We start from the raw sequence: 27,537 nt of genomic DNA, 5'->3' as shown, positions 1-27,537 counted from the left end.
CACCCCACCCAGGTTGTTTATATTTTGCCTAGTGCTTTTGATTCTCTGTTTATAAATTTATGTATAGTTGGCCTTCAGAATCCACAGGTTCCACTACCCCAATTTAACCAACCTTGAACTGATTGAATATGCAGGTGTAAAACACAAGGATATGGAGGGTCCACCATACTATTTTATATAAGGGACTTCAACATCCATGGGTTTTGGTATCATCACAGGTCCTGGAATCAATCCCCAGTGGATACCGAGGGATGACTATATATTCTTTTTTTCTGAACCATTTGAGTGTGAGGTGTAGACATCACACCCTTTTACCTCTAAATACATCAGTGTTTATTTCCTGAAAACAAAGACATTCTTATTTGGATGTGCATGATATTAATTGTGATCACTTGGTTTAGGTGGTGTCTATCAGATTTTGCCACTGTAAGGCTACTGTTATTTTTCTCCATTGTAATTAATACTTTGAGTCTGTATAAATATCCTGTTTTTCATCAAATTTTTACTACTAATTTTATCATCCATTAATGACCCTCTAACTCTAGCATTCTTTCTATGTTTATTTGTTGGGATTGTACAGTAAGAAAGAGCCTTACCTTCTTTACCATTTACTCATACATTTAAATCAGTGGTTTTAGTTTCATTCAGTCTATCTATATATCTATTTATCTATGTATATATCTATGTATCTATTATATCTAATACTTCACATTATAAATGAATGCCACAGAGTTCATTCTTTTCTTTTCCTTTTCATATTTGTAACTCCTTTATCCAACAATTAGAAAACTGGCTCCTATTATCCTTCAGTTCAGTTCAGTTGCTCAGTCTTGTCTGACTCTTTGTGACCTCATGAGTTGCAGCACACCAGGCCTCCCTGTCCATCACCAACTCCCAGAGTTCAATCAAACTCACGTCCATCGAGTCGGTGATGCCATCCAACCATCTCATCCTCTGTCATCCCCTTCTCCTCCTGCCCCCAATCCCTCCCAGCATCAGAGTCTTTTCCAATGAGTCAACTCTTCACATGAGGTGGCCAAAGTACTGGACTTTCAGCTGTAGCATCATTCCTTCCAAAGAACACCCAGGGCTGATCTCCTTCAGAATGGACTGGTTGGATCTCCTTGCAGTCCAAGGGACTCTCAAGAGTCTTCTCCAACACCACAGTTCAAAAGCATCAATTCTTCAGTGCTCAGCTTTCTTCACAGTCCAACTCTCACATCCATACATGACCACTGGAAAAACCATAGCCTTGACTAGACGGACCTTTGTTCTCAAAGTAATGTCTCTGCTTTTGAATATGCTATCTAGGTTGGTCATGACTTTTCTTCCAAGGAGTAAGCGTCTTTTAATTTCATGGCTGCAGTCACCATCTGCAGTGATTTTGGAGCCCCCAAAAATAAAGTCTGACACTGTTTCCACTGTTTCCCCATCTATTTCCCATGAAGTGATGGGACCAGATGCCATGATCTTCGTTTTCTGAATGTTGAGCTTTAAGCCAACTTTTTCACTCTCCTCTTTCACTTTCATCAAGAGGCTTTTTAGTTCCTCTTCACTTTCTGCCATAAGGGTGGTGTCATCTGCATATCTGAGGTTATTGATATTTCTCCCAGCAATCTTGATTCCAGCTTGTGCTTCTTCCAGCCCAGCGTTTCTTATGATGTATTCTCCATATAAGTTAAATAAGCAGGGTGACAGTATACAGCCTTGACGCACTGCTTTTCCTATTTGGAAACAGTCTGTTGTTCCATGTCCAGGTCTAACTGTTGGTTCCTGACCTGCATACAGATTTCTCAAGAGGCAGGTCAGGTGGTCTGGTATTCCCATGTCTTTCAGGATTTTCCACAGTTTCTTGTGATCCACACAGTCAAAGGCTTTGGCATAGTCAATAAAGCAGAAATAGATGTTTTTCTGGAACTCTCTTGCTTTTTCCATGATCCAATGGATGTTGGCAATTTGATCTCTTGTTCCTCTGCCTTTTCTAAAACCAGCTTGAACATCTGGAAGTTCATGGTTCACGTCTTGCTGAAGCCTGGCTTGGAGAATTTTGAGCATTACTTTACTAGCATGTGAGATGAGTGCAATTGTGTGGTAGTTTGAGCATTCTTTGGCATTGCCTTTCTTTGGGATTGGAATGAAAGCTGACCTTTTCCAGTCCTGTGGCCACTGCTGAGTTTTCCAAATGTGCTGGCATATTGAGTGCAGCACTTTCACAGCATCATCTTTCAGGGTTTGAAACAGCTCAATTATCCTTATGACATCTTTTTGTGCTCCTTTACTGACTTGTGTTGCCATGTCAGTGCAGGTATTAACTCAGTCCTAGAGAAGGCAATGGCACCCCACTCCAGTATTCTTGCCTGGGAAAGCCCATGGGCAGAGGAGCCTGGTAGGCTGCAGTCCATGAGGTCACAAAGAGTCAGACACGACTGTGCGACTTCCCCTTCTCTTTTCCCTTTCATGTACTGGAGAAGGAAATGGCAACCCACTCCAGTGCTCTTGTCTGGAGAATCCCAGGGACAGGGGAGCCTGGTGGGCTGCCATCTATGAGGTCGCACAGAGTTGGACATGACTGAAGTGACTTAGCAGCAGCAGCAGGGTGTATTTAACTTTTATGCAGAGTACATCATGAGAAACACTGGGCTGGAAGAAGCACAAGCTGGAATCAAGATTGCCGGGAAAATTATCAATAAACTCAGATATGCAGATGACATCACCCTTATGGCAGAAAGTGAAGAGGAACTAAAAAGCCTCTTGATGAGAGTGAAAGAGGAGAGTGAAAAAGTTGGCTTAAAGCTCAACATTCAGAAAACGAAGATCATGGCATCTGGTCCCATCACTTCATGGGAAATAGATGGGGAAACAGTGGAAACAGTGTCAGACTTTATTTTTGGGGGCTCCAAAATCACTGCAGATGGTGACTGCAGCCATGAAATTAAAAGACACTTACTCCTTGGAAGGAAAGTTGTCACCAACTTAGATAGTGTATTCAAAAGCAGAGACATTACTTTGCCGACTAAGATCTGTCTAGTCAAGGCTATGGTTTTTCCAGTGGTCATGTATGGATGTGAGAGTTGGACTGTGAAGAAGGCTGAGCACTGAAGAATTGATGCTTTTGAACTGTGGTGTTGGAGAAGACTCTTGAGAGTCCCTTGGACTACAAGGAGATCCAACCAGTCCATTCTGAAGGAGATCAGCCCTGGGTGTTCATTGGAAGGTTGATGCTACAGCTGAAAGTCCAGTACTTTGGCCACCTCATGTGAAGAGTTGACTCATTGGAAAAGACTTTGATGCTGGGAGGGATTGGGGGCAGGAGGAGAAGGGGATGACAGAGGATGAGATGGTTGGATGGCATCACCGACTCAATGGACGTGAGTTTGAGTGAACTCCGGGAGTTGGTGATGGACAGGGAGGCCTGGCGTGCAGCGATTCATGGGGTCGCAAAGAGTCAGACACGACTGAGCGACGGAACTGAACTGAGGGTGCAGAACAGTTTTTCAGAATTTACCTTGTAAAAAGTCTTAATTCCTTTCTAGTACTTCTATGTGGGGAAGGAAATGGCAACCCACTCCAGTATTTTTGCCTGGAGAATCCCGTGGATGGAGGAGCCTGGTGGGCTGCCATCTATGGGGTCGCATGCATGCATTGGAGGAGTAAATGGCAACCCACTCCAATATTCTTGCCTGGAGAATCCCAGGGATGGAGGAGTCTGGTGGGCTGCCGTCTATGGGGTCGCACGGAGTCGGAGATGACTGAAATGACTTAAGAGCAGCAGCAGTACTTCTGTGAAACAGGAAGGTGTTCTGACGATGCTATCATTGTGAGTCCAACACTGCTTTGACTACTTCTATGCTTTCATGACCTTGAAATGTTGAGGTCTGGGTACCAGGCGCCAGACTGGAAAACACATCTTGGTGAGCCAGCTACAGAAGGGAGTCCTATACAGTCAGATCGATGTTCCTGAAAGAGAAATAGCTGGAGTCAGAAGCCAAAGGACTGATGACTTCCAACATCTTTTAGGGTCCCAACTTCTACAAAGGTGTATGTAGGAAAATCAAGCCCTATCTGTCTCTCAGTCTCATGTTCTTTCCCATTATGTGGAACTGAGCAGCATACTCCCTGTATCATCTAATACCCTGGCTACTTAGTTCCTTGCCTTAGTTCCAGAGATTACATCTCTGATCATCTTCTCTTCCATTTCACTTTAGCCACCCACTGCTATCATTATACCTTGGCCTTTGTCGTTATCTATAATTGCTACTGAAAATGCTTTACTTCCAAAATCATAGATTCAAACCTCACACTCTCTGACTATAGCCTTCTCTTCTTTGAACTGTACCTATACTTTCGTTGGGTCTTCCAGACCTCTACTGTCACCCACCGCAAAAGCCCTTCTTTCATCTTCTTCCAGGTCCACCTTAGATTACATAATTGATCATTTGAAAACATTATATCTGTCTTTTTGGTCAGGTAAATTTGTAAAACTCATATTCTGGATGACCCTAACTCTTGACTTTCTTTGTGCCTACACTTGAACAACCAAGCATTATGGCAGAAAGTCATGCAAAGTATATTGTTTCCACTATAAATTCATGTCTCTCATCTTAAAATGCACCTTAATATTGTCCTTTAAGTCCATTACAGTACTTCATTGGTTTCTACAACCCATCTTTCAAAGCTTCTCCATTTTCCTTAAACCTCCTATGTTCCTCTCTTCCTTTATTTTTACTGTTATCATCCTCCTCACCCACTAGAGCTACTGCTATTGTCTTTCTTTTTAAAGAGAAAATTTTGGGGGAACAGTTTTAGGTTCACAACAAAACTGAGCAGAGTAGAAAGAGTTTCTATCACCCCCTGCCCCCACTCATGTACACAGCCTCCCACACTATTCAACATCCTGAACCAGAATGGTACATTTATTATAACCCATGAACATGCATTGACACATCATTATCACTCCAAGTCCATAGCTTACATTAGGGTTCATATAAGGTAGTATATCCTATGAGTTTTGACAAATGCCAAATGACATATCTACCATTATATTGACAGTAACATATAGGATAGTTTCAGTGCCCTAAAAATCCTCTATGTTCTGTCTGTTCACATCTTTCTCCCCCTAACCACTGGCAACCACTGGCAGTTTTTTTTTTTTTTTTTAATGCTATGCACATCCATTTTCACCACTGGTGACATCTTTTCTCCACACTGCAGTCTGAATCAAAATCGAACCTGATTTTGTCAGTTCTCTGTTTAAATCTCTTTAAATATATCCCTGTTGTTCTTCTTTTAGTGTGGAGATTTTAAATTACAGGTTCAATTTCTTGAATAGATATTGGACTATTCAAACTTTCTATTTCTTCCCGTACCTGTTTTAGTAAGTTACAGCTTACAAGGAAGCTGTCCATTTCATATATTTTGTCAATTTTACTGGCATAAAATTGTATATAATATGTTCATCCAATCTTTTAAATAGCTGTAGGATCTGTAGTGATGCTCCCATTTTCATTTCTGATACTGATAATTTGTATTTTCTCTTTCTTGATCAGTTTTGCTAGAAGATTATCAATTTTATTAATCTTTCCCAGAAATAAACTTGGCTTTGTTGATTTTTCTCTTTTGTATGTCTGCTTTCTATTTCATTGATTTGTATTCTGATTATTTCTTTCCCTTAGTTTCTTTGTTTTTAATTTGTTGTTTTTTTCTAGTTTTTTTTTGAGCTGGAAGTTTTTATAATTGATTCTTAATTTCTAATACAGTCACTTAAAGCTAGAAATTTCCATTTAAGTACTGCTTCAGCTACATCCTAGAAGTGTTTCTTTTTAAAGATGTTTATTATGGAAAATAACAAACACATACAAAGTAAACAGATTAACTAAACTCCATATGCCCAGCACCCAACTTCAACAATTATCAACACTACAATTATTATTTCATCTATACCTCCACTCACTTCCCACATCTCTTACTTGGTTATTATTGTTGTTGTTATTTTTTAGTTCTGTATCTTTGAGGTAAAATTACATACATTGAAATGCTCATATCATAGATATATAATTTTGATGAAAGGATATGCCCATATAATCTAGACTTCTGTTATGATATAGAATAGGGCCCCTGGCCTGTTTTTTACATCCTGGGAGCTAAGAATGTGTTTTACATTTTTTAAGGGTTGTAAAAAATGAAAACAAAGATTATTGCAGCGGAAATCATATATAATCTGCAAAGCCTAAAATATTTACTGTATTTACATTTACAGAAGAAGATCACTGACCTCTGATAGAAAACATTTCTTTTTCTCAAGAAAGTTCCCTTGTGTTCATCAATAAATTATTTCATGCTCCCTCCCACCCTTGCCATACCACAAAAGAAACCACTGTTCTGGGTTTTTGGCCTATCTTGAATTAATTTTACTTATCCTATAACCTTATGTAAGTGGAATCATACAGCATACTAACTGAATCATTCATGTTATATGTATAAATAGCTTGTTCTCATCATTGCTGAGTAGTAGTCAATTGTATGGATATAACACAATGTATGTATTTTTCCTGCTGCTACTGCTGCTGCTAAGTCACCTCAGTCATGTCCAACTCTGTGCGACCCCATAGACGGCAGCCCCCCAGGCTCCCCCGTCTCTGGGATTCTCCAGGCAAGAACACTGGAGTGAGTTGCCATTTCCTTCTCCAATGCATGCAAGTGAAAAGTGAAAGTGAAGTCACTCAGTCGTGTCCGACTCTTAGTGACCCCATGGACTGCAGCCCACCAGGCTCCTCCGTCCACGGGATTTTCCAGGCAATAGTACTGGAGTGGGGTGCCATTGCCTTCTCCATGTATTTTTCCTACTGATGGGCATTTAGGCTGGTTCCAATTTGGGCTATTGTGAATAAAACTGATATGAATGTGCTTTTGATAAGTCTTTTTATGGACACATATTTTAATTTCTCTTGGGTAAATACCTCGGAGTGGAATTTCTATGTTAAAATATGTGTGTGTGTGCTAAGTTGCTTCAGTCGTGTCTGACTCCTTGTGACCCTATGAACGGTAAACTGCCAGGCTCCTCTGTCCATGGGATTCTCTAGGCAAGAATAATGGAGTGGGTTGCCGTGCCCTCCTCTAGGGATGTTATAATATAGTACATGTTTAACTTTATAAGGCACTACCAAACCTTTACTATTTTCATTTCTTGCACACAAGTTATGAGAGCTCCCTTTTACTCTACCTCATCACCAATGTTTCATATTGTCAGTTTATCTGGTTTTAGGCATAATTGGTTTCTATGGGTATCTCATTGTGGTTTTCAAAATTTTTATTTTAATTAGATAGAAACAACAAAAATTACCATCTCTAGGTGTTAAGTATATTCACATTATTTTACAACAGATCATCACAGCTTTACATCTTGTAAAACTGAAACTCTGTACCCACTAAACAAAACTTTTCTTTTCCCCACTCACCCTCAATACCTGGTAGCCACAAGTCTATGTTCTGTCTCTATGAATATGACTACTTTAGATACTATACAGAAGCAGAATCATACAGTAGTTGTCTTTGTGTCACTGGCTTATTTCATTCCCTGTAATGTCTCATTGCATGAAATGTTCCCTTGGTATCTCTAATTTTCTTGAAGAAATCTCTAGTCTTTCCCATTCTGTTGTTTTCCTCTATTTCTTTGCATTGATCGCTGAAGAAGGCTTTCTTATCTCTTCTTGCTATTCTTTGGAATTCTGCATTCAGATGCTTATATCTTTCCTTTTCTCCTTTGCTTTTCGCCTCTCTTCTTTTCACAGTTATTTGTAAGGCCTCCTCAGACAGCCATTTTGCTTTTTTGCATTTCTTTTCCATGGGGATGGTCTTGATCCCCGTCTCCTGTACAATGTCATGAACCTCATTCTGTAGTTCATCAGGCACTCTATCTATCAGATCTAGGCCCTTAAATCTATTTCTCACTTCCAGTGTATAATCATAAGGGATTTGATTTAGGTCATACCTGAATGGTCTAGCGGTTTTCCCTGCTTTCTTCAATTTGAGTCTGAATTTGGTAATAAGGAGTTCATGATCTGAGCCACAGTCAGCTCCTGGTCTTGTTTTTGTTGACTCTATAGAGCTTCCACCTCTTTGGCTGCAGAGAATATAATCAATCTGATTTCGGTGTTGACCATCTGGTGATGTCCATGTGTAGAGTCTTCTCTTGTGTTGTTGGAAGAGGGTGTTTGCTATGACCAGTGCATTTTCTTGGCAAAACTCTATTAGTCTTTGCCCTGCTTCATTTCACATTCCAAGGCCAAATTTGCCTGTTATTCCAGGTGTTTCTTGACTTCCTACTTTAGCATTCCATTCCCCTATAATGAAAAGGACATCTTTTTTGGGTGTTAGTTCTAAAAGGTCTTGTAGAGAGTTCCAGAAAAACATCTATTTCTGCTTTATTGACTATGCCAAAGCCTTTGACTGTGTGGATCACAAGAAACTGTGGAAAATTCTTCAAGAGATGGGAATACAAGACCACCTAACCTGCCTCTTGAGAAATCTGTATGCAGGTCAGGAAGCAACAGTTAGAACTGGACATGGAACAACAGACTGGTTCCAAATAGGAAAAGGAGTACGTCAAGGCTGTATATTGTCACCCTGCTTATTTAACTTATATGCAGAGTACATCATGAGAAACGCTGGACTGGAAGAAACACAAGCTGGAATCAAGATTGCTGGGAGAAATATCAATAACCTCAGATATGCAGATGACACCACCCTTATGGCAGAAAGTGAAGAGGAACTAAAAAGCCTCTTGATGAAAGTGAAAGAGGAGAGTGAAAAAGTTGGCTTAAAGCTCAACATTCAGAAAATGAAGATCATGTCATCTGGTCCCATCACTTAATGGAAAATAGGTGGGGAAACAGTGGAAACAGTGTCAGACTTTATTCTTTTGTGCTCCAAAATCACTGCAGATGGTGACTGCAGCCATGAAATTAAAAGACACTTACTCCTTGGAAGAAAAGTTATGACCAACCTAGATAGCATATTCAAAAGCAGAGATATTACTTTGCCAACTAAGGTCCGTCTAGTCAAGGCTATGGTTTTTCCTGTGGTCATGTATGGATGTGAGAGTTGGACTGTGAAGAAGGCTGAACACTGAAGAATTGATGCTTTTGAACTGTGGTGTTGGAGAAGACTCTTGAGAGTCCCTTGGCCTGCAAGGAGATCCAACCAGTCCATTCTGAAGGAGATCAACCCTGGGATTTCTTTGGAAGAAATGATGGTAAAGCTGAAGCTCTAGTATTTTGGCCACCTCATGCGAAGAGTTGACTCATTAGAAAAGACTCTGATGCTGGAAAGGATTGGGGGCAGGAGGAGAAGGGGACGACAGAGGATGAGATGGCTGGATGGCATCACGGACTCGATGAACGTGAGTCTGAGTGAACTCCAGGAGATGGTAATGGACAGGGAGGCCTGGTGTGCTGCGATTCATGGGGTCACAAAAAGTCGGACACGACTGAGCGACTGAACTGAATGTCTCATTGTATTTTGAAAATACATTTTTTGTTGTTGTTCAGTTGCTAAAGTGTGTCCGACTCTGTGACTCCATGAACTGCAGCATGCCAGGCTTTCCTGTTCTCCACTATCTCCTGGAGTTTGCTCAAATTCATGTCCATTGAGTCGGTTGGTGATACCATCTAACAGTCTCATCCTCTGCCGTCCCCTTCTCCTTTCGCCTTCAATTTTTCCCAGCATCAGGGTCTTTTCCAATATATTTTTTATTTAGGAATAATTAGATGGTCTGTACAATGAATTTTGATAACTGTATTTATCTATGTAACCATTCCTTAAAACAAGATACAGAATATGTTCACCACCCCAGAAAATCCCCTGTTTCCCTTATCAGTCAATTTTTTTTTATCCCGGAGGCAACAATTTTTCTGATATCTATCACCATGAATTAGTGTTTTATTTCTGTTGTTGAATTTCATGTAAAGGGAATGATAGAGTGTACACTCCTTTTTTCTCTCAATATAGCACGTTTTAAGATAAATGCATGTTTTTACATGTATCGGTATCAGTTCATTAAAAAAATGCTGAGTAGTATTTCATTTTATGAATATATCACAGTTTGTTTATAATTTTCTTATTGATGAAAATTTGGCTTGTTTCTCGTTTTTTTGGCATTATGATTAAGGCAACCACATATATTTGTTTAATTATGAAAAACACATTATGTAAATTTTACAATCTTAACAATTTTTAAATGTACAGTTTGGCAGTGTTAAATATACTCGAATTGCTGTGAAACACATCTCTAGAACTTTTTCATCTTGCAAACATAAAACTCTGTTCCCATTATATAGCAACTCACCTTTTTCCCCTCTTTGTATTTCTGGATAGCCATTATTCTACTTTCTATTTCCATGGATTTGACTACTTTAGACACCTTATATAAGTGGAATAATATGGTATTTGTCTTTCTGTGACTGGTGTATTTCACTTAGCATAATGTCTTCAAGATTCGTCCATGTGGTAGCGTGTGAATAGTTTTCTTTTTAAAGGCTGAATAATATTCCATTTTATGTTATTCATTCATTTCTTGATGGACATTTGGGTTGCTATGAATATGTATATGCAAATATCTCTCTGAAATCCTCCTTTCAATTCTTTGTATACATACCAGGGAGTGGAATTTCTGGATCATATTGTAGTTCTAATTTTAATTTTTTGAGTAACCTCCATACTGTTTTCCATAGCAGTTGCACCATTTTACAATCCTACCAACAGTGCACATGAGTTCTAATTTCTCTACATCCTTGCTGACACTTATTAACTATTTTTTAAAAATTGTATAGTAGCCATCCTAGTGGGTGGGAGATGATACTGCATTTTAATTTAGATTTGCATTTTTCTGATGATTAGTGTGTTGGGTTGTCTTTTCATAAGCAACTATAAACATTTTTGCACAAGTATTTTTGTGAACATATATTTTCACTTCTCTTGGGTAAATACTTAATAGTCTGAGTCATAGAGTAGATGTAAGTATAACTTACATGAAATGCACAAACAGTTCTCCAAATTGGTTATAAAATTTTACTTTCCTGTTAGAAATGTACAAATGTTCCAGTTGCTTTAAATTCTCAGTAACATTTGTCTTTTTGATACAGATTTCTGATACTGCAAAACTTTCCAGTGTGTAGAAAATGTTTTATTGTTGTGATTTTAATTTGCATTTTCATGATAACTAAAGTTATTGAGCACCTTTTCAAGTGCTTATAATTCATTTCTATATCTTCTTTTGTTACTTGTCTTTTTATGTTTTTTTCCCATTTTTAAAAAATTGAGAATTTTGTCTTTTAATCATTGACATGTAGATATTCTTTTATATATCCTGCTTTTGGTCAGATATATGTTTTACAATATTTTTTCTCAATCTGTGATCTGTTCATTTAATGGTATCTTTTGATGAGCAAACTTTAATTTTGAGGAAATCCAATTTATTATTTTATTGTATTTTGTGGCTCAGAAATCTTTGCCTGTTCCAAGATTTTAGATATAGAGTTATGATCCATTTTGAATTCGTTTTGTATATGGACTGAGAGTAGTGGTCACAGTTAATTTTTTTTTCCATAGAGATATCCAGTGTTCCAGTAACAATTGTTTACAAAAGGCTTTCCTGTCTCCATTTAATTAACTTTTCAACTTGATGAAAAATTAACTGACTATATATGTGTGGGTATGTTTTTGGACTTTCTACTCTGTTTCATTAACTCATCAGTGTATCCTACTGCCAATATCACACTATCTTGATTATCATAGCTCTAGAGTAAGTCCTGTAATTAGGTTGTGTAAGCTCTGCAAATTGTTCTTTTGCAAGATTGTTTTTGTTAGGGTAGTTAATTTTAATTTTCAATAAGTTCTTAAATCTACTAGTCTATTACTTTAATAAACCCTTCTGGAATTTTTCATGGGGGGTTATATGAATTTATAAATCAATTTAGGGAAAATGGATATCTTAACAATATTGAGTCTTCCAGTCCATTAATGTGGTACAGATCTTTGTTTAAGTTTTCTTTAAATTTTCTCACCAATGTTTTGATACTATTATACAATATTGAGTAGAAATGGTGAAGGAAGACATCCTTGTCTTAACTTTTGACTCTAAAGGGAAAGAATTTAATGTTTTACTATTGGATTTCATATTACCTGAAGGTTTTTTCACACATGTCCTTTTGACTCTAACTTTTTTTTTTTTAATGATGAAGAGGTTTTTGTATATTCTCTGACTGCCTGCAAAAATTTATCTTTAGATTTTAGGAGTTTGATTATGATGTTTCTTCTGCTGCTGCTGCTAAGTTCGCTTCAGTCGTGTCCGACTCTGTGCGACCCCATAGACGGCAGCCCACGAGGCTCCGCCGTCCCTGGGATTCTCCAGGCAAGAACACTGGAGTGGGTTGCCATTTCCTTCTCCAGTGCATGAAAGTGAAAAGTGAAAGGAAAGTCGCTCAGTTGTGTGTGTCTGTTAGCGACCCCATGGACTGCAGCCTTCCAGGCTCCTCCATCCATGGGATTTTCCAGGCAAGAGCACCGGAGTGGGGTGCCATTGCCTTCTCTGATGATGTGTCTAGGTGTAGTTGTTCTCATCTGGTATTTATCAGATTTTCCTGAAATTCCTTCCAGCACTTATCTCACCTTCCTGAAACTCTTCTTGTGGTGTTCATAATGTTCTAAATAAGCCTTTCTCTTTAGTCTCATTTCTAAGTGTTTATGTGGGATGTTCTTCCTTTCCTCATCCTTTAAATGTTGAAATTCCTCCCTTTTCTTTTTATTCTATATACTTCCTTGGGTTATCTCATTCACTCCCATTAATTTCATCTACCATTTACATGTTTACAATTCCCAGGTCTGTTTATCCAGAATACAGTTTTCTCCTGAGCTTCAAACTCTGATTATCTCTAGCCATCTTTGAAATGTTTCCAACTTGATGTTCCACAGGCCCTTCATTCTTAACATGTCTCAAACTGAATTAATCAGTCTTCTCATCACCCAAAATTTGTTTCCCACTCTCTTAGGTCAGATTCTCTAAAAGCTGAGCCTGAGATGGGAATTCTTGTTCAAATTACTCATTGAAAGAATGCTCTCAAGAGAAAGGGAGTGGAATGCAGAGTAAGGCAGTTAAAGGGAGAGGAATGCAGGATAAGGCAGAAGTAAAAGCTCAGCAAGTATGTGATCTCAGCTTGAGACTAGCTTCACTATGATCCTATGGGAGAAATACTGCCACACAAGTTATACCATGAGTTCCCCTTTGAGGCTAGGGAGTTGAACTTTTGGACCACTCCCAGTCAGTCAGTCATTACCTGGGATCTGTGGGTGGGCTCTAACATTTCAAGTAAGATAGCTCCCCTTTGTGTTGGGCTCTAGGACAATTTTCAAGAGAATGGAGCAACTGTGAATGATCAGCTAACATTTACAGCAGCTGGGAGATGCACGGTAAAGGGAATATGGGTGGGGTACCAACATATTCACTACGAAACCTCCTGAATTCCTTATATTGAGGTATATCACAGCCATCTATCCAGGAATCCAAGAAGAAATCTAGAAGTAATCATGGAGCGCTTTTCTCTCTCCTCCCCCATTAAATATTAATAATAATAGATACTAATCGTTTAGTGCCCATGATATTAATTTTGAATTCTATAGTAGAGTTCTCAAAGCTGCACAGGATGTGGCTCCTGTCTCTCTCTCCAGCCTTGTGCCTCATATTCTTTCCCGTACACTGTGTTCTGGCCACCCTAAACCTGTTGCAGTTTCCTCAGCATAACATGCTCTTCCTCTTGGGTGCCCCGCCCCCTGCCACCACGTTACCTTCGTGTGGTCAGCTCTTACTTGCCCTTCATGATGGTTCAGACATTACCTCCTCAGGCAAGCCTTCTCTGACCTCCAAGGCCGAATTAAACACTTCCCATCTGAGCTCCACTAGCATCCTGCTCTCCCTTCGATAAAAGTCATTTCACATGGAAATGCGTCAGTCAGTTTGTGTGTCTATCACCTCTCTTTGAATATGACCCCTTTCAGGGCATTGATTTCAGTTTGTTTATCTTTGTATCACTAGCATGCATTCCATGCCTTGGACATTGTTAGGACACCCTAAATGTTTCTCATGTTAGTGAAAAAAAGGAATGGATACAAAGGCAAAATGTTGTCCAAATTCTAAATATTTCTTCTGAAACAAATTTTATAAGCTTTGGCCTGATGTTTATAGAAGCTATTTATTTTAATAGATGCTGACTAGATGAATATTCACAGAAAAGCAATCTATTCCACCTCTTACTGTTCTAACCTTTTTTAGTATTTCTAGGTCACTGAACTCCACTCTGTCAAGAGTCCCTAAAGAAACAGGAAGAAGGCCCCAACTCCAACTGAGACAGAACAGCTGTGACTCTCTTCTCTCCCCCTGTTTCCAGATGAAGGACCTGCGTCATGAGAATATTAACCCTTTGGTGGGCTTCTTCTATGATTCGGGGATGTTTGCCATTGTGACAGAATTCTGTTCCCGAAGGAGCCTGGAAGACATACTGATGAATCAGGATGTGAAACTAGATTGGATGTTTAAATCATCACTCCTGCTGGATCTCATCAAGGTTAATGGAAAGACTGAAAATCCAAGATTTTCCCCATAGATTAAAGCTTCAATATTTTGGGATGTTTTATTTTCCTTTGGTCATTTTCCTTGGATCACCCCTCCACCTTCCTTCCCTGTGTTGGCCCCCACCTCTTCTCACAGCACCTTTGTTATTTGTTTTATATATCTATTATAAGGTCCTGATAAAGAAAAAATTTGTTTGTTCCCCCCACTACCAATTTGAGGGCCAGACTTATCTGTACTTCCTATAGCCATTGGGCTTCTCAGTGGGTAAAGAATCTGCCTCCAGTGCAGGGGACGCAAGAGATGTGGGTTTGATCCATGGGTGGAGAATATCCCCTGGAGAAGCACTCCATTTCAGTATTCTTACTGGGAGAACCAGACAGAGGAGCCTGGTGGGTTAGAGTCCATGAGGTCGCAAAGAGTCAGATATGACTGAAGTGACTGAGCACGCACGCCTGTAGCCGTTGAGCACTCTTCTGCCTTAAGCACTCCTCTTCCTTCCCATTCCTTTGCTTTCTGGATGTGGGGGTGGGCTCATTCCTGGGCTCTTTAGTTCTACTTAGCCCCATCTCCTGGCTTTCACCTTCTAGAAGGTGGTTCAGTTTAGAAATAGGTGATAGGTCTTTACATAGGTCTATGCCATAGTTACAGATGTGGAACTCAGCATGACCAAGAGCCAAAAACACCATTGATTCTCTCAGGCAGCACTTCCATTCTCAGAGGCCAGGACTGTTAACAGCCAGTGGGGTTCACAAATGGGTCCATGTGTGCAATTCAGTGGAATCCATGAAATCCCTGGAATGATATGAAAATTGTGTCTATGTGCACCTGTAGTGAGCTGATCTGGTTAATCAATGATTGGTTGAGCTTTCTGTATGTTAACCAAAGTCTTGACCCTTGTATTGTGGCCTAACCCTTTTTAAGGTAGCTTTATAGACATTATTTTGTTCCAATTTTGCATAGAAGAATTGTGATTAGCCTCCTTTTATGGAGGCTCTGAGAAGCAAAATGAGTTTTTTTTTTTTAATATAGTGTCTACCATACATAGTGCTCAATAAATATTTATCAACCAGCTATTAAGTGGCAGAGCTGATAATATAATTTAAATCTCCTAATTCCTATTCTAATACTTTGTCCACTCACTCCGTAAGCAAAATCCCATGAGTTAAGGGAGAGTTCTCTGAATGAGTCCTCTGAGGCCCATGATGAATGAAACCCAAGCATCTTGGGAGAAATCTCACCCACTGTAGACTCTGCTTGGAAGTACTGGGGACTACAGAATTTCCAGGGTGCAAGATGTAAAATGTATACATACAAAGGAGTGTCAAGTTGCAAAATAGAGCCAGATACTGAAAGGGACTCAGCATAAACGATTCTGAGATTACTGCACTAGAATATGGGTGAATTTGTATTTGACTGATTAAAGTCATCTGAAAAAGTCCCAGTACATCACATTTGAATGTCATATAAGATTGCTGAACAAACTGCGTAGTATTCGGCTTTCTTTTTTATTGTCTATTTTAAATTATAAAGACACATAAAATAAATTGCATATATTTTATATACTTATGTATTTTATGAAAGTTATATATTTTATATAAATTATGAACATAAAACAAGTCTATTTATAAAAATAACATATTCAATTAAATTGGAAAGTCAAATGATATAAATATATATGGGAAAAGTTTTGACAATTACTCAACCCTCTTTCATATCCTCCCTCCAACTTCATCACTGCTAATCGCAGTTTGGTGATTAGCCTTGCAATTCATTTTGTGTGTATTTACATCATTATAGATTTTGTTTGCTCTTTAAAATACATACTGTCACATAGTTCTGCAACTTCCTCTTTTTCACTTACTTTGTGGCTTAGATATGGTTCCCTATTAGTACATACAGGTTTATCTTGTTATTTTTTTAGCTGTTGCAAAATATTTCATAGTTTGGATGTACCACAATTTGGACATCCCTTCTTGATAGCTATTTATTATATATCCAATTATATAATATAAAACAGAGATGCAAAGAACATTCTTGTGTGTGTCTCCTTGAGTACATACGCAAGCATTTGGAGAAGTAAAATTCCCAGGTCACAGGGTATGTGTGCATACTTTCAATTTTGATTGCTGTTTCCAAATTACCCACCCAAAAGGCTGTGTCAGTTTCCATTCCTGCCAATAGTGGATGAGAGTTGGGCTAGACCTTTGGGGGGAAGATCAGAATCTTTAATTTCTTGGCAATTATATGTGTATAGATCCATCCTGTGTTTGAAATGCCAATAAATCTTGCCATAACGTACAGTTCTTTACTTCCACAAAATATGATTCTTCATCAAAGTGTAAAATTTTAGCGACAAAAGGGACCTGGAAACAATTCTCGTTGTCAAAAGTTTGGCTTTGCCTGCATATAAGAGAAAAGAGCTGAATTCTAGAACATAGTAGCTGTGAACAATCTCAGAAAGTGGCTCTAAAAGCACAAAACAGTTAAATAAATTGCTAAATACATCTTGTTTGTATAATCTGCAGGGTATGAAGTACTTACACCACAGAGAGTTTGCTCATGGGAGGCTGAAGTCTCGGAACTGTGTGGTGGATGGGCGTTTTGTACTCAAAGTGACAGATTATGGCTTTAATGACATCTTGGAAACCCTAAGACTCTCCCAAGAGGAACCTTCCGCAGAAGGTAAGCAATGTATTGTGCCCTTGTGACGCACACAAGGTACTCCGAAGTTCACAAGAGAGCATGCCTTGGATTAAAGCCTCAGGCTGATTCAACTCCTCACTTTTGTTGAAAATCAGCCTCATTTCCAAGCCAAAGGAGTTGAATGAAATCTGCAGGCCGTAATCTCCACACAGCCCAGCCTTCTGAACAAAGCCAGTGCAATAATGTTGAATTCCTGCTGTGGCAGGATTAGGTTATATTGTCTGGAGACCCTAGGTGTCCCTGGAGGAACTTGCTGAGTGCTAGGCACACAGTAGGTGCTCAATAAATACTTGTCAGATTGAATGGAAGGTAATTTGGTAGTTGGACTCCCACAAAGCCCATTCTGGAATGGGATGTCACTAAAGCCTACCCTCACTGTCTCTGTCTAGAGAGAAGAAGCAAAGAGGGGCCCCCCCCAGCAAGTAAATGCTCCATGGGTTGTGTGGGATGGCGTCAGACTGAACTGTGGCCTTCTAGGAAATCAGTAGGCTTGTCTGTGATGCCCATATTGTGTTTTTGTCTTTTATTTGGTGCACCCTTAGCAGCACCAGACAATGCCTGTAGGGGTCATAACAGATCAAAGAAACAGGAGAAATCTGAGACTTCAGGGCTTGGGAGTGAGTGAGTGAGAGCTAGGAGGGAATGAACTGATGGAAAGGAAGAAGGAAGGAAGAGAAAGACGTAAGGTAAGAAAATGAATAGGGTTAAATAAATATAGGAAAGTAGCACATTCAATGTTTTAAGCAGTATTGCAAAGGGGAAGAGGGGAAATGATAACACAAAAATGGAAAAGCAGACAACCCAAAAGAGACAGAGAGAGATGCAAAATGACAACATATACTCATACTCTTAAAAGAATCTTTGGTGTTAAAACTTTTAGAATTGCTGACTTTATAGGAGAAATGAAGACTGAAGGACACACAGTGACACATGCACAGATAGAGACGCAGTCCAGTCATCAGTGACGTCATTTTTGCGCCTAATAAAGCCAGTGGAATATGAGCCTTTAGGGAGTCATCTGGTCCAACTCGCCCATTTTACAAATGAGATAACTGAGTCTCAAGATTTGCTCAAATCGTGCACCTACTTAGCAGCATCAGTTCAGATCTTCTGAAGACTAGCTCCGTACCCAGCTAAATGAAAACATTTAATAACAATTTCCTCTTTCTCTGACCATCAGTACTTTAAAGGACTTGAAGCTCTTGGTAATCACAATAGAAACACGTGCTATTGTCTTTCTTTATGTCTCTCTCTGTCTCTGTCTCTTGTTCCCTCTATTTCTCTCTGTGGACCTGTTCTTGTTGACAACTGAATCATATGGTTATTATCTGGCTAATCCCAATTTGAAATCTTGGAGTAGGTGCCCGGTGTTAGGACTAGGATGTTTGGATGACAGCTGCCGAGTGGGAAGTACTTATCTTCCTATCAAAATTACTCACTTATAAAATAAAACACAATGTCCAGCTTCCTAGAATTCCATTTAACTCACAGATTGGCAACTTTCAAACTTAAGAAACTCTAGTTTTAGAGTAAGGACAGGGTACCTGCAGTGGTTTTTTGTTTGTTTGTTTGTTTTTGGTGTACTGTGTCTGTCTCTTTACCTGTTTCTCCCTCTTACACTTTCATTCCATTCTCCAAATTGCAAGGGCAATCTGGATGCTCAATCCCTTCTTCACACACCGAAGCCAGAGGGAGTTTCCTGAACTGCAAATCTGATCATGTTACAGCTGTGCCAAAACTCATTGAATGGCTTCCCATTGCTCTTAGGATAAAGTTCAAACTCCTTTACATGGCTTACAAGTCTGTCGTGGTTTGGCGTGAGGACCTCTCATGCTTAACCACTGTCTCTATATTCCAGCAGTGCTGACCGCCTTCCAGTAGTTTATTTGCACTAGGTTCTCTCTTACTTCCAGAACTTTACATATACCTTGTTCATTGCTTGGAACACTCTTCCCTTCCCACTTTTACCCACTCATCTGAGTCTGGCTAAATTCTACTCCTTCCAGAAGGCTCAAATGATTCAAGAGGCTTCCTTAGGCTTGGTGAAATTATCCTCTTTATGATCCTTTAAGGCTTTGAACTTTGTTTTAATACCACATTTTGTTGGTAATACATGTTTAATTAGCTGTCTTCCCTCCCTCCCTAAACTATAAGTCTTGTGAAGGTAAGAAATAAGTTTGCCTCCCACAGTGCCTTTCACCATACCTGGTGGAATAAATGTTTGTTGAATCAATGAACGGAAGAAATAAAGAAACTTGCTGCTCCCTACCTTAGACGACAGGGCTAATCGAATCTTACAGTTGGAAGGCCTTGTAGATCGTCTGGCTCAATTTGTATTTTACAGATGGGGAAGCCAAGGTTTAGGAAGGTGAGCTGATTAGTGACCCAGATGAGATTGTGAACCCAGGATTCTTGACTTTTGCTCTGTGTTCTCTTGTATCGTATCACTGGCTCTCCAAGGTTGATTTTATCACCATAGCAGGGCTATGAGTTAGCCCTGGTTCCAGTAAACACAAAACAAGCCAAAGTGATTTTTTTTTTTTTTTTCTGAGAGTTCAAGTCTAATGATAGGCAGTGGCTCTTACTGGGCTCTGGAGTGGGAAGGGGGAGATGGGGGCATGTTGTAAGTGGATTCATTACTGCCTACTCTCAATTACATAAGTATAGTGCAAAAAAATCATTTTAGCCATTAACAACATACATGTAAGTGCTCTCTGAAAATACTGTTTGGTAATGATTGTATTTAATCACCCAGCTTTTTAACCGAGAGTTGTGTCCTCTTTTCCCTTCTTGTGCTGTTAAGTGTGCAGAGTGAGAGGATGCCAGGAACAAGCAGCTGCATACCATTTTCCCTGCCCCCCCCCCCACAAACATATGCCTGAAACCCCACGGTCAGTAATGTATTCCTTTGACTAAAGTATTATTCGGTTTTTTCCGTTTTATTTGCAAGCATCAGTTCACCTAGGCAAGGTGACTGACGGGCAAAACTCTCCGATTTTGGGCGGGGGAGTTGGGGGACAATGGCTGGGGACACCTGGAAGACAAAATGAGATGAGTATGTGCTTGGGGTGAGGCTAGAATTTCCTGGACCACCATTTAGATCAGAATGGGCTCCAAATAAGAATTTCCAGGGTGAGTTTCTCTTTCCTGGGTTTCAGCAACAAACCAAAATAATCTGACCTTTTATCCTCCTCCTTGCTTCCTAGGGCCTTGTCCTTTGGACTCTCTTCCCAATGCCCCAAATTTGACAAGCTGAAAAGTTAGCCAGTGTTTTTCCCTGCCACCCCCACCCTCAACAGTCTTCTCCAGCCTTCCTGTCTGGTTGTCAGCCTGTTGTTTATTCCACTTCTCTCCCGTGGAGGAGCGCCCTGTCCCTTCCTTGTCCATTTTAACCTTCGTATATATCTCGGTCCTCATCCTGCTGCTGTCACCCCTTGCACCTCACCTCTGGCTCTTGCTGTAATAATTTCTAGCTGGTTTCCCTGATTCCAGCCTCTCTCCTCCTTCAATCCAGTTTGTGCAGGTTGCCAGATTAATCTTCCCAAACACAACTTTCATCAAATCCCTCTCCAGCTCCAGCACCCCTACTGCCTTTTGTATTCACTCCAAATGCCTTCATTTGGCTCTCGGGGCCTCTCACCTCCTGCCCTCATTCTTCCAGCCACCCTCCCTCCCCCACTTCATCAACCTCATTTCTCATTTCTCATTATTCCTTAACAGAGCCCTTCTCTTCAGCCAAGCTAATCTGCTTATCATCACTCCCATCCACAATTTGCTCCTTTCTACCTCTTGTTCTTTTGCACGCACTGTTCTTTCTCCCTGCAAAGCCCTTACCCTCTCAGCTCTAGGAAACTGCATCCTTGACCTTCTTAACAAGCTCCTTTAAGATTTAACTTTTCCAGGAAGCCTTCCTGGAATAATTTGATCAGCTCAGTTTTTTTTTTTTTTATTAGCTCGAATCTCATGGACTTGCCAATATTGAACCATTTTTTGAGCTACAGAAACAGCAATTTCATATCGTTCAATGTAAAACATTCCCATTATTAATCGGTATTTCTTTATATGTTGCTTAAGGAAACTTGCCCCCAAATTTCTGAGTCTCTGATTGCCATGCGTGTGTATGCTAAGTCTCTTCAATCATGTCCGACTCTGTGCAACCCTATGGACTGTAGCTTGCCAGGCTCCTCGGTCCATGGGATTCTCCAGGCAAGCATACAGGAGGTGGATTGCCATGCCCTCCAAGGGATCTTTCCGACCCGGGGATCAAACCTGAGTCTCATAACTCCTGCGTTGGTAGTCAGGTTCTTTACCACTAGCATCACCTGCAGAGATTATATTTTTTTTTAATGTGTGCTTAATATTGGCTTTTAATAGATTTCCTTCCTTACACTATAGAGCTTCCCAGGTGGCTCAGTGGTAAAGAATCTGCCTGCCAATGCAGGAGCCACAGGAGACGTGGGTTCGATCCCTGGGTTAGGAAGATCCCTTGGAAAAGGAAATGGCGACCAACTCCAGTATTCTTGCCTGGGAAATCCCGTGGACAGCTGAGCCTGATGGGCTACAGCCCATGGGGTCACAAAGAGTCAGATATGACTGAGTGACTATGCATACACTACAGTGGCCCACATCACCATCGCTGTTGTATTGCAATTAGGGGTACACATGTGTGTCTTGCCAACTGGTCTGTGAACTCTGCAAGGGCAAAGGCAAGGTCTAATTCATCTCTGCCACTGCCCCATCCCTAGCACGGTGCCTCGTACATAGTAAATCCTCAGTAAATAATTGTGGAACTGAGTTGAAGGAATTGCTGCACCCTTTTGCTCTGCAAGGAACAGAGGAGGCTTGGGGATCCTCTAATCCTCAGTTAAGACCTGGAGAAATCAACTTGTGAATCCCTGAGCCCCAGCACATTCAAATTACCAGACACATGTAGATCTCAGCACACAGCAAATCCATGGCAACCAGTCTGGCAGTGCATTCGCCTTTCCCTGGAAGCTGGCCAACTGCTACTTGCAGGCTCAACAGAGCAAGAAAGCCAGCACCAGATAGTTTTTCCATTTCGAGCTTCTGTCCCCTTCCCCACACCTCTGCTGTGTCTGCCTGTATGCTCCTGGGGGTGGGGAAAGTAGTATGCTTTTGCTGTGAGTAATTCCTAGATTCATACATTTAGACCCTGGGGGCGGGAGGGCAGCACTAGCATGCCAGTCTGTCTTAATAAAAATATAAAGCAGTCAATAAAACAGCACCCTTGGAGCCCTCGAGGGCATTGCAAATGCTGCCAGTTAATTCTCCCTAGATTCATTACACAATGCTTTCTTTTCAGAGTTGCTGTGGACAGCCCCTGAACTGTTGAGAGCCCCAAGGGGCAGCAGGTTACGTTCTTTTGCAGGAGATGTCTATAGCTTTGCCATCATCATGCAGGAAGTGATGGTCCGGGGCACTCCATTCTGCATGATGGATCTGCCTGCCAAAGGTAAGCAGGAGATGTGAAAAAGGTACCAGGACCCCACCATGATCCAGGTCGTCAGGCCGACCTAGGCTGTTGTGATTTGCCAAAAGAGTGAACACGGTCCTGTGTTTGTGCTAACTGCCTGCTGGTCTGCAAGCAGCCTGTGTTGTGTGCAGGTGGCACTTGGAGCCAGAACACTTTAGGCATTTGGAAGGAATTCCCCCCACCCAAGAAGCTGGTTCTTTTCTGAACTATGACATAAGCCAAGAGCCTAAAGGGCTTTTATGTTAGCTTTTTTTTTTTTTAGCAGCCTCCTACCATTCCTTTCAGATACCCCCTGCCAGAGATTTCAGTGCCCCCTCCATGATGCTCCTGGATGTCAGAATCCTCCCTTTTCCTTGTGACCTGCTGTAGTCTTTCATCCTTATCTCCGATCAGAATCTTTGGCTACCAGGCAAAAGTTGGAGGGGAAGCAGGATGCTGACATATTCTAAAAGTATGAACTCACTAGATATTAAATAATTAGGAATGGAAAAATAATAAGTTTATTAGTGGAGGACTCTGACGACATTGCTTTAACCAGGTGATCAAGGAACATCGTGTCTCCCCTGCCATAATGCACTGAGAAGGGCACAGTACCACCCTTGTGGTCTTCTTGCCCCCAAATGCATAAGCTCAATCTTACCATGAGAAAACATCAGACATAGCCCAACTGAGAGGCGTTCTGACTGGCCAGTACTCATCAGAAGTATCAAAGTCATGAAAGACAGGGAGAGAATGAGGCACCATCACAAACTGGAGAAGACTGAGACAGAACAATGAAATATGATATGGATGTTGAATTGGGTTGTGAAACAAACACAAAAGGATATTAGGGGGAAAATAATGAAATTCAAATAAAGACTCTAGATTAGTAATAAGCATTGTACTGATATTAACTTCCTCTGTACTGTGATTTTATAAGTTGCTAACATTAGGGGGAAGCTGAGTAAAGGAGATATAGGCAATTATTGTACTTTTAGTTTTTTACAACTTTTCTGAAAGTCTAAATGTATTTCAAAATACAAGATTTTAAAAATGCAAAATCAAACCAAACCTAAAATACTTAGTAGTATTTTGCCCCACTCAAAGCTTTATTTCTACCTAAACCCCCTCCCCAACAGTTCCTCATCACAAGTTAAATGAAGCCCAGTCTTCTCACATAACACACACAATCTGGTCCCTAGCTGCATCTCTAGGCTTATCTTCTATCATTCCTCATACTCCAGCTAAGCTATGTGACTGGCAGTGCCTTGAAATCACTATCTCTCCCCCCTTGGTGCCTCCACATGTGTTGCCTATTTGCCTCATCCAACTCATGTCACCTTCACTGGGAAACCTTCTCTGACCTTTTAAGTGTGGGATGGATGTCCCCTCTGTGCTCTCCTGTGCGTATGACTGCTAGAGCACTTATATCGCTGGTCCTTGTTTATCTTTCCAGTTGAACTGTGAGCTCCTCAAGGACATGAACCATGCTGGGCCTAAAGACAGAGGTGACCTAGTTCACTTGTCAGTGTTCTGACACAGGGACAAGGGAACTTGATGGTATTCTGAGAAAGAGACTCCTGTACTAGTGAGTTGGGTGGGGCAGTTGCACTCCATAGGGTCAATTTCCATGGAATTTATTGCACTGGGGCCGGGGTAAGAGATGTGATGGAGAAACCATCACCGTATGGGCCAGCCTGAGTTAGCAGAGCAGAAGGTGTCATGTCACAAGGAGCAGAGGCAACAACTGAAATTCTTTCATGGAGGCTAGGTGATATTTCTTATGTGGTATAAAGCCATACTGCTGGAGGGTTATAGCCAAGGCAAAGGTAGGGAAGACACACTGGTGGTGCCAGCAAGGTTTGGTTCATGATGAGGATGTGAGAGTCAAGGGTGTGAAGAGGGGAATAGGGATAAGCAATGAGCTGAAGAGATAGTCAGGGCTTGGATTTTATCCTGTGGGTGATAAAAATCCATAAAGAGATTTCAAGCAAAAAAGCGACATGGCCAAATTCATGTTTTCAGAATGGTTTGGAGAAGGCTGAGGTGGAAGCAGAGAGACCATGCAAAGTCTGATACATAGTAAATGTTGCACTCAGAGTGGAAGTCAAGTACTAGCAGCCAGGAGGATCCCAATGAGCCCCTGAATGATTTAATGGTGTTCTTAATTCCCTTCCCCTAGAGACCAGGCAGGGCCCATAACCTGGGCCTTCAGTGGGGGCTAATTGGGTCTACTGTGGGGATTGAAAGGCTTAGATATTTGGGGATGGGTGAAAGGAGCTAGATCATTGAAGCAATGGATAAATAACAAGGTCCTACTGTATAGCACAGGCTTCCCTGGCGGCTCAGCGGTAAAGAACCCGCTTGCCAATGTAAGAGATTTGATCTCCATGGATTTGATCCCTGGGTCAGGAAGATCCCCTGGTGAAGGGAATGGCAACCCATTCCAATATTCTTGCCTGAAGAATTCCATGGACAGAGGAGTCTGGTGGGCTCCAGTCCATGAGGTCACAAAGAGTCAGACATAACTGAGGGACTAATGCACAAGCTGGAGTCAAGATTGCGGGAGAAATATCAATCACCTCAGACATGCAGAGGACACCACCCTTATGGCAGAAAGTGGAGAGGAGCTAAAAAGCCTCTTGATGAAAGTGAAAGAGGAGAGCGAAAAAGTTGGCCTAAAGCTCAACATTCAGAAAATGAAGATCATGGCATCTGGTCCCATCACTTCATGAGAAATAGATGGAGAAACAGTGGAAACAGTGTCAGACTTTATTTTTTGGGCTCCAAAATCACTGCAGATGGTGACTGCAGCCATGAAATTAAAAGACGCTTACTCCTTGGAAGAAAAGTTATGACTGACCTAGATAGCATATTGAAAAGCAGAGACATTACTTTTCAACAAATGTCCATCTAGTCAAGGCTATGGTTTTTCTAGTAGTCATGTATGGATGTGAGAGTTGGACTGTGAAGAAAGCTGAGCGCCAAAGAATTGATGCTTTTGAACTGTGGTGTTGGAGAAGACTCTTGAGGGTCCCTTGGACTGCAAGGAGATTCAACCAGTCCATCCTAAAGGAGATCAGTCCTAGGTGTTCTTTGGAAAGAATGATGCTAAAGCTGAAAGTCCAGTACTTTGGCCACCTCATGGGAAGAGTTGACTCATTGGAAAAGACTCTGATGCTGGGAGGGACTGGGAGCAGGAGGAGAAGGGGACGACAGAGGATGAGATGGCTGGATGGCATCACCGACTCGATGGCTGTGAGTCTGAGTGAACTCTGGGAGTTGGTGATGGACAGGGAGGCCTGGCGTGCTGCGATTCATGGGGTCACGAAGAGTCGACACAACTGAGCGACTGAACTGAACTGAACTGATACCAGAAATTAACACAACATTGTAAATCAACTATATATCAATAAAAACATAAATAATATGTAGCAGAAGCAGAACAAAGCTGTGCTTAAATGATTTTTGTTGTTTTGTCATTAAGTCATGTCTTTGCGACCCTATGGAATGTAGGCCACCAGGGCCCTATGTCCATGGGCTATCCCAGGCAAAAATACTGGAATGGGTTGCCATTTCCTCCTCCAAGGGATCTTCCCGACCCAGGGATGAAACCTGCATCTCCTGTATTGGCAGGCATTGAGCCACCAGGGAAGCCTGCTTAAATGATACCAAATACCTCAGTTAATTATTAATAGTTTCTCACTCCCTTTCTTGACTGATTGATATAGCCTTTGCTCAGATATAATTTATATTCAGGCCACCTAAGGAGAAAGTGGAATAGATGGCCTTTTTGTGATTTCTCTTGCCCGACGTCATTCTTGTTTAAAACTCAATTATCTTTACCAAATCTTGGTACTTTCCCCACAATTTGTAGACCTTTTTTTTTTTTTGCTTCCTGACAGAAATCATAGAAAGACTTAAGAAGCCTCCTCCAGTGTACAGACCAGTGGTTCCTCCTGAGCATGCACCCCCAGAATGTCTCCAGCTGATGAAGCATTGCTGGGCTGAGGCTGCAGAACAACGACCAGCATTTGATGAAATATTTAACCAGGTAAGGACTCTGTGAAGCTTAGCACTGCCCAGAAGCCATCTTGAAGCCAGCCTACCAAGACAAACTCCTTCGGTTCTCATCAGACTGTGGAAGGACCCTCTTGCAAGAGAAGAAGGCATTCATCATGGGGATGAAGCATGGAACTGGCTACTTGAAGGCCCTTTGGTGCTGGATCATCTCCAGTACATCCCCCAAGTGCATTAGGATTCATTTTGGTCTTTCCTGTATCTGAACCTCTGCTCCATACCATCCACAATCTGACCTAACTGACCTTTCAAAGATGAACTTGAACCACCAAGCATTTGCAAGGCACTGTCATTGAGACCATTAGTAGAAGGAGTAGGTGGATCCTGGAATAGATGCTTTGGAAACTCCAGAGAACTCTGATGCATATCTCATTTAAGTGAAGCCAGATTGTTTTGGGAGGGTATGGAAAAATATGAGGAGTTTGAAAGGGTTTTCAGGCTGGAAGGAAGTGCAAACATGGAGTACAAAAGCAGGAGATTCCTTTGGTTCCTAGGGAACTGCTTGAGGCAGTAAGCCCCGTGTGCTCAGTCATGTCTGACTCTTTTGACCCCATGGACTGTCACCTGCCAGGCTCCTCTGTATATGGAATCTCCAAGGCAAGAATACTGGAGTGGGTTGCCATTTGCTTCTCCAGGGGACCTACCCAGGGATCAAGCCTGT

At 41.1% G+C, this 27,537-nt stretch overlaps 1 protein-coding gene across 1 annotated transcript in view; it reads left to right on the top strand.

Annotated features, from left to right (window-relative positions):
* GUCY2F (guanylate cyclase 2F, retinal) overlaps window positions 1-27,537 on the top strand; it is a 97,784-nt gene that overhangs the window by 48,472 nt on the left and 21,775 nt on the right. Inside the window, exons 8-11 of the mRNA XM_068962828.1 lie at window positions 14,436-14,612; window positions 17,146-17,302; window positions 22,647-22,796; window positions 26,702-26,850. Coding sequence (XP_068818929.1) covers window positions 14,436-14,612; window positions 17,146-17,302; window positions 22,647-22,796; window positions 26,702-26,850 — 633 coding nt within the window. The remainder of the gene's footprint in view (window positions 1-14,435; window positions 14,613-17,145; window positions 17,303-22,646; window positions 22,797-26,701; window positions 26,851-27,537) is intronic.

This window comes from Capricornis sumatraensis, chromosome X (genome assembly GCF_032405125.1).
Source record: "Capricornis sumatraensis isolate serow.1 chromosome X, serow.2, whole genome shotgun sequence".
In the NCBI taxonomy this organism is placed as follows: domain Eukaryota; kingdom Metazoa; phylum Chordata; class Mammalia; order Artiodactyla; family Bovidae; genus Capricornis; species Capricornis sumatraensis.
This window is presented reverse-complemented; position numbering and strand designations above follow the sequence as displayed.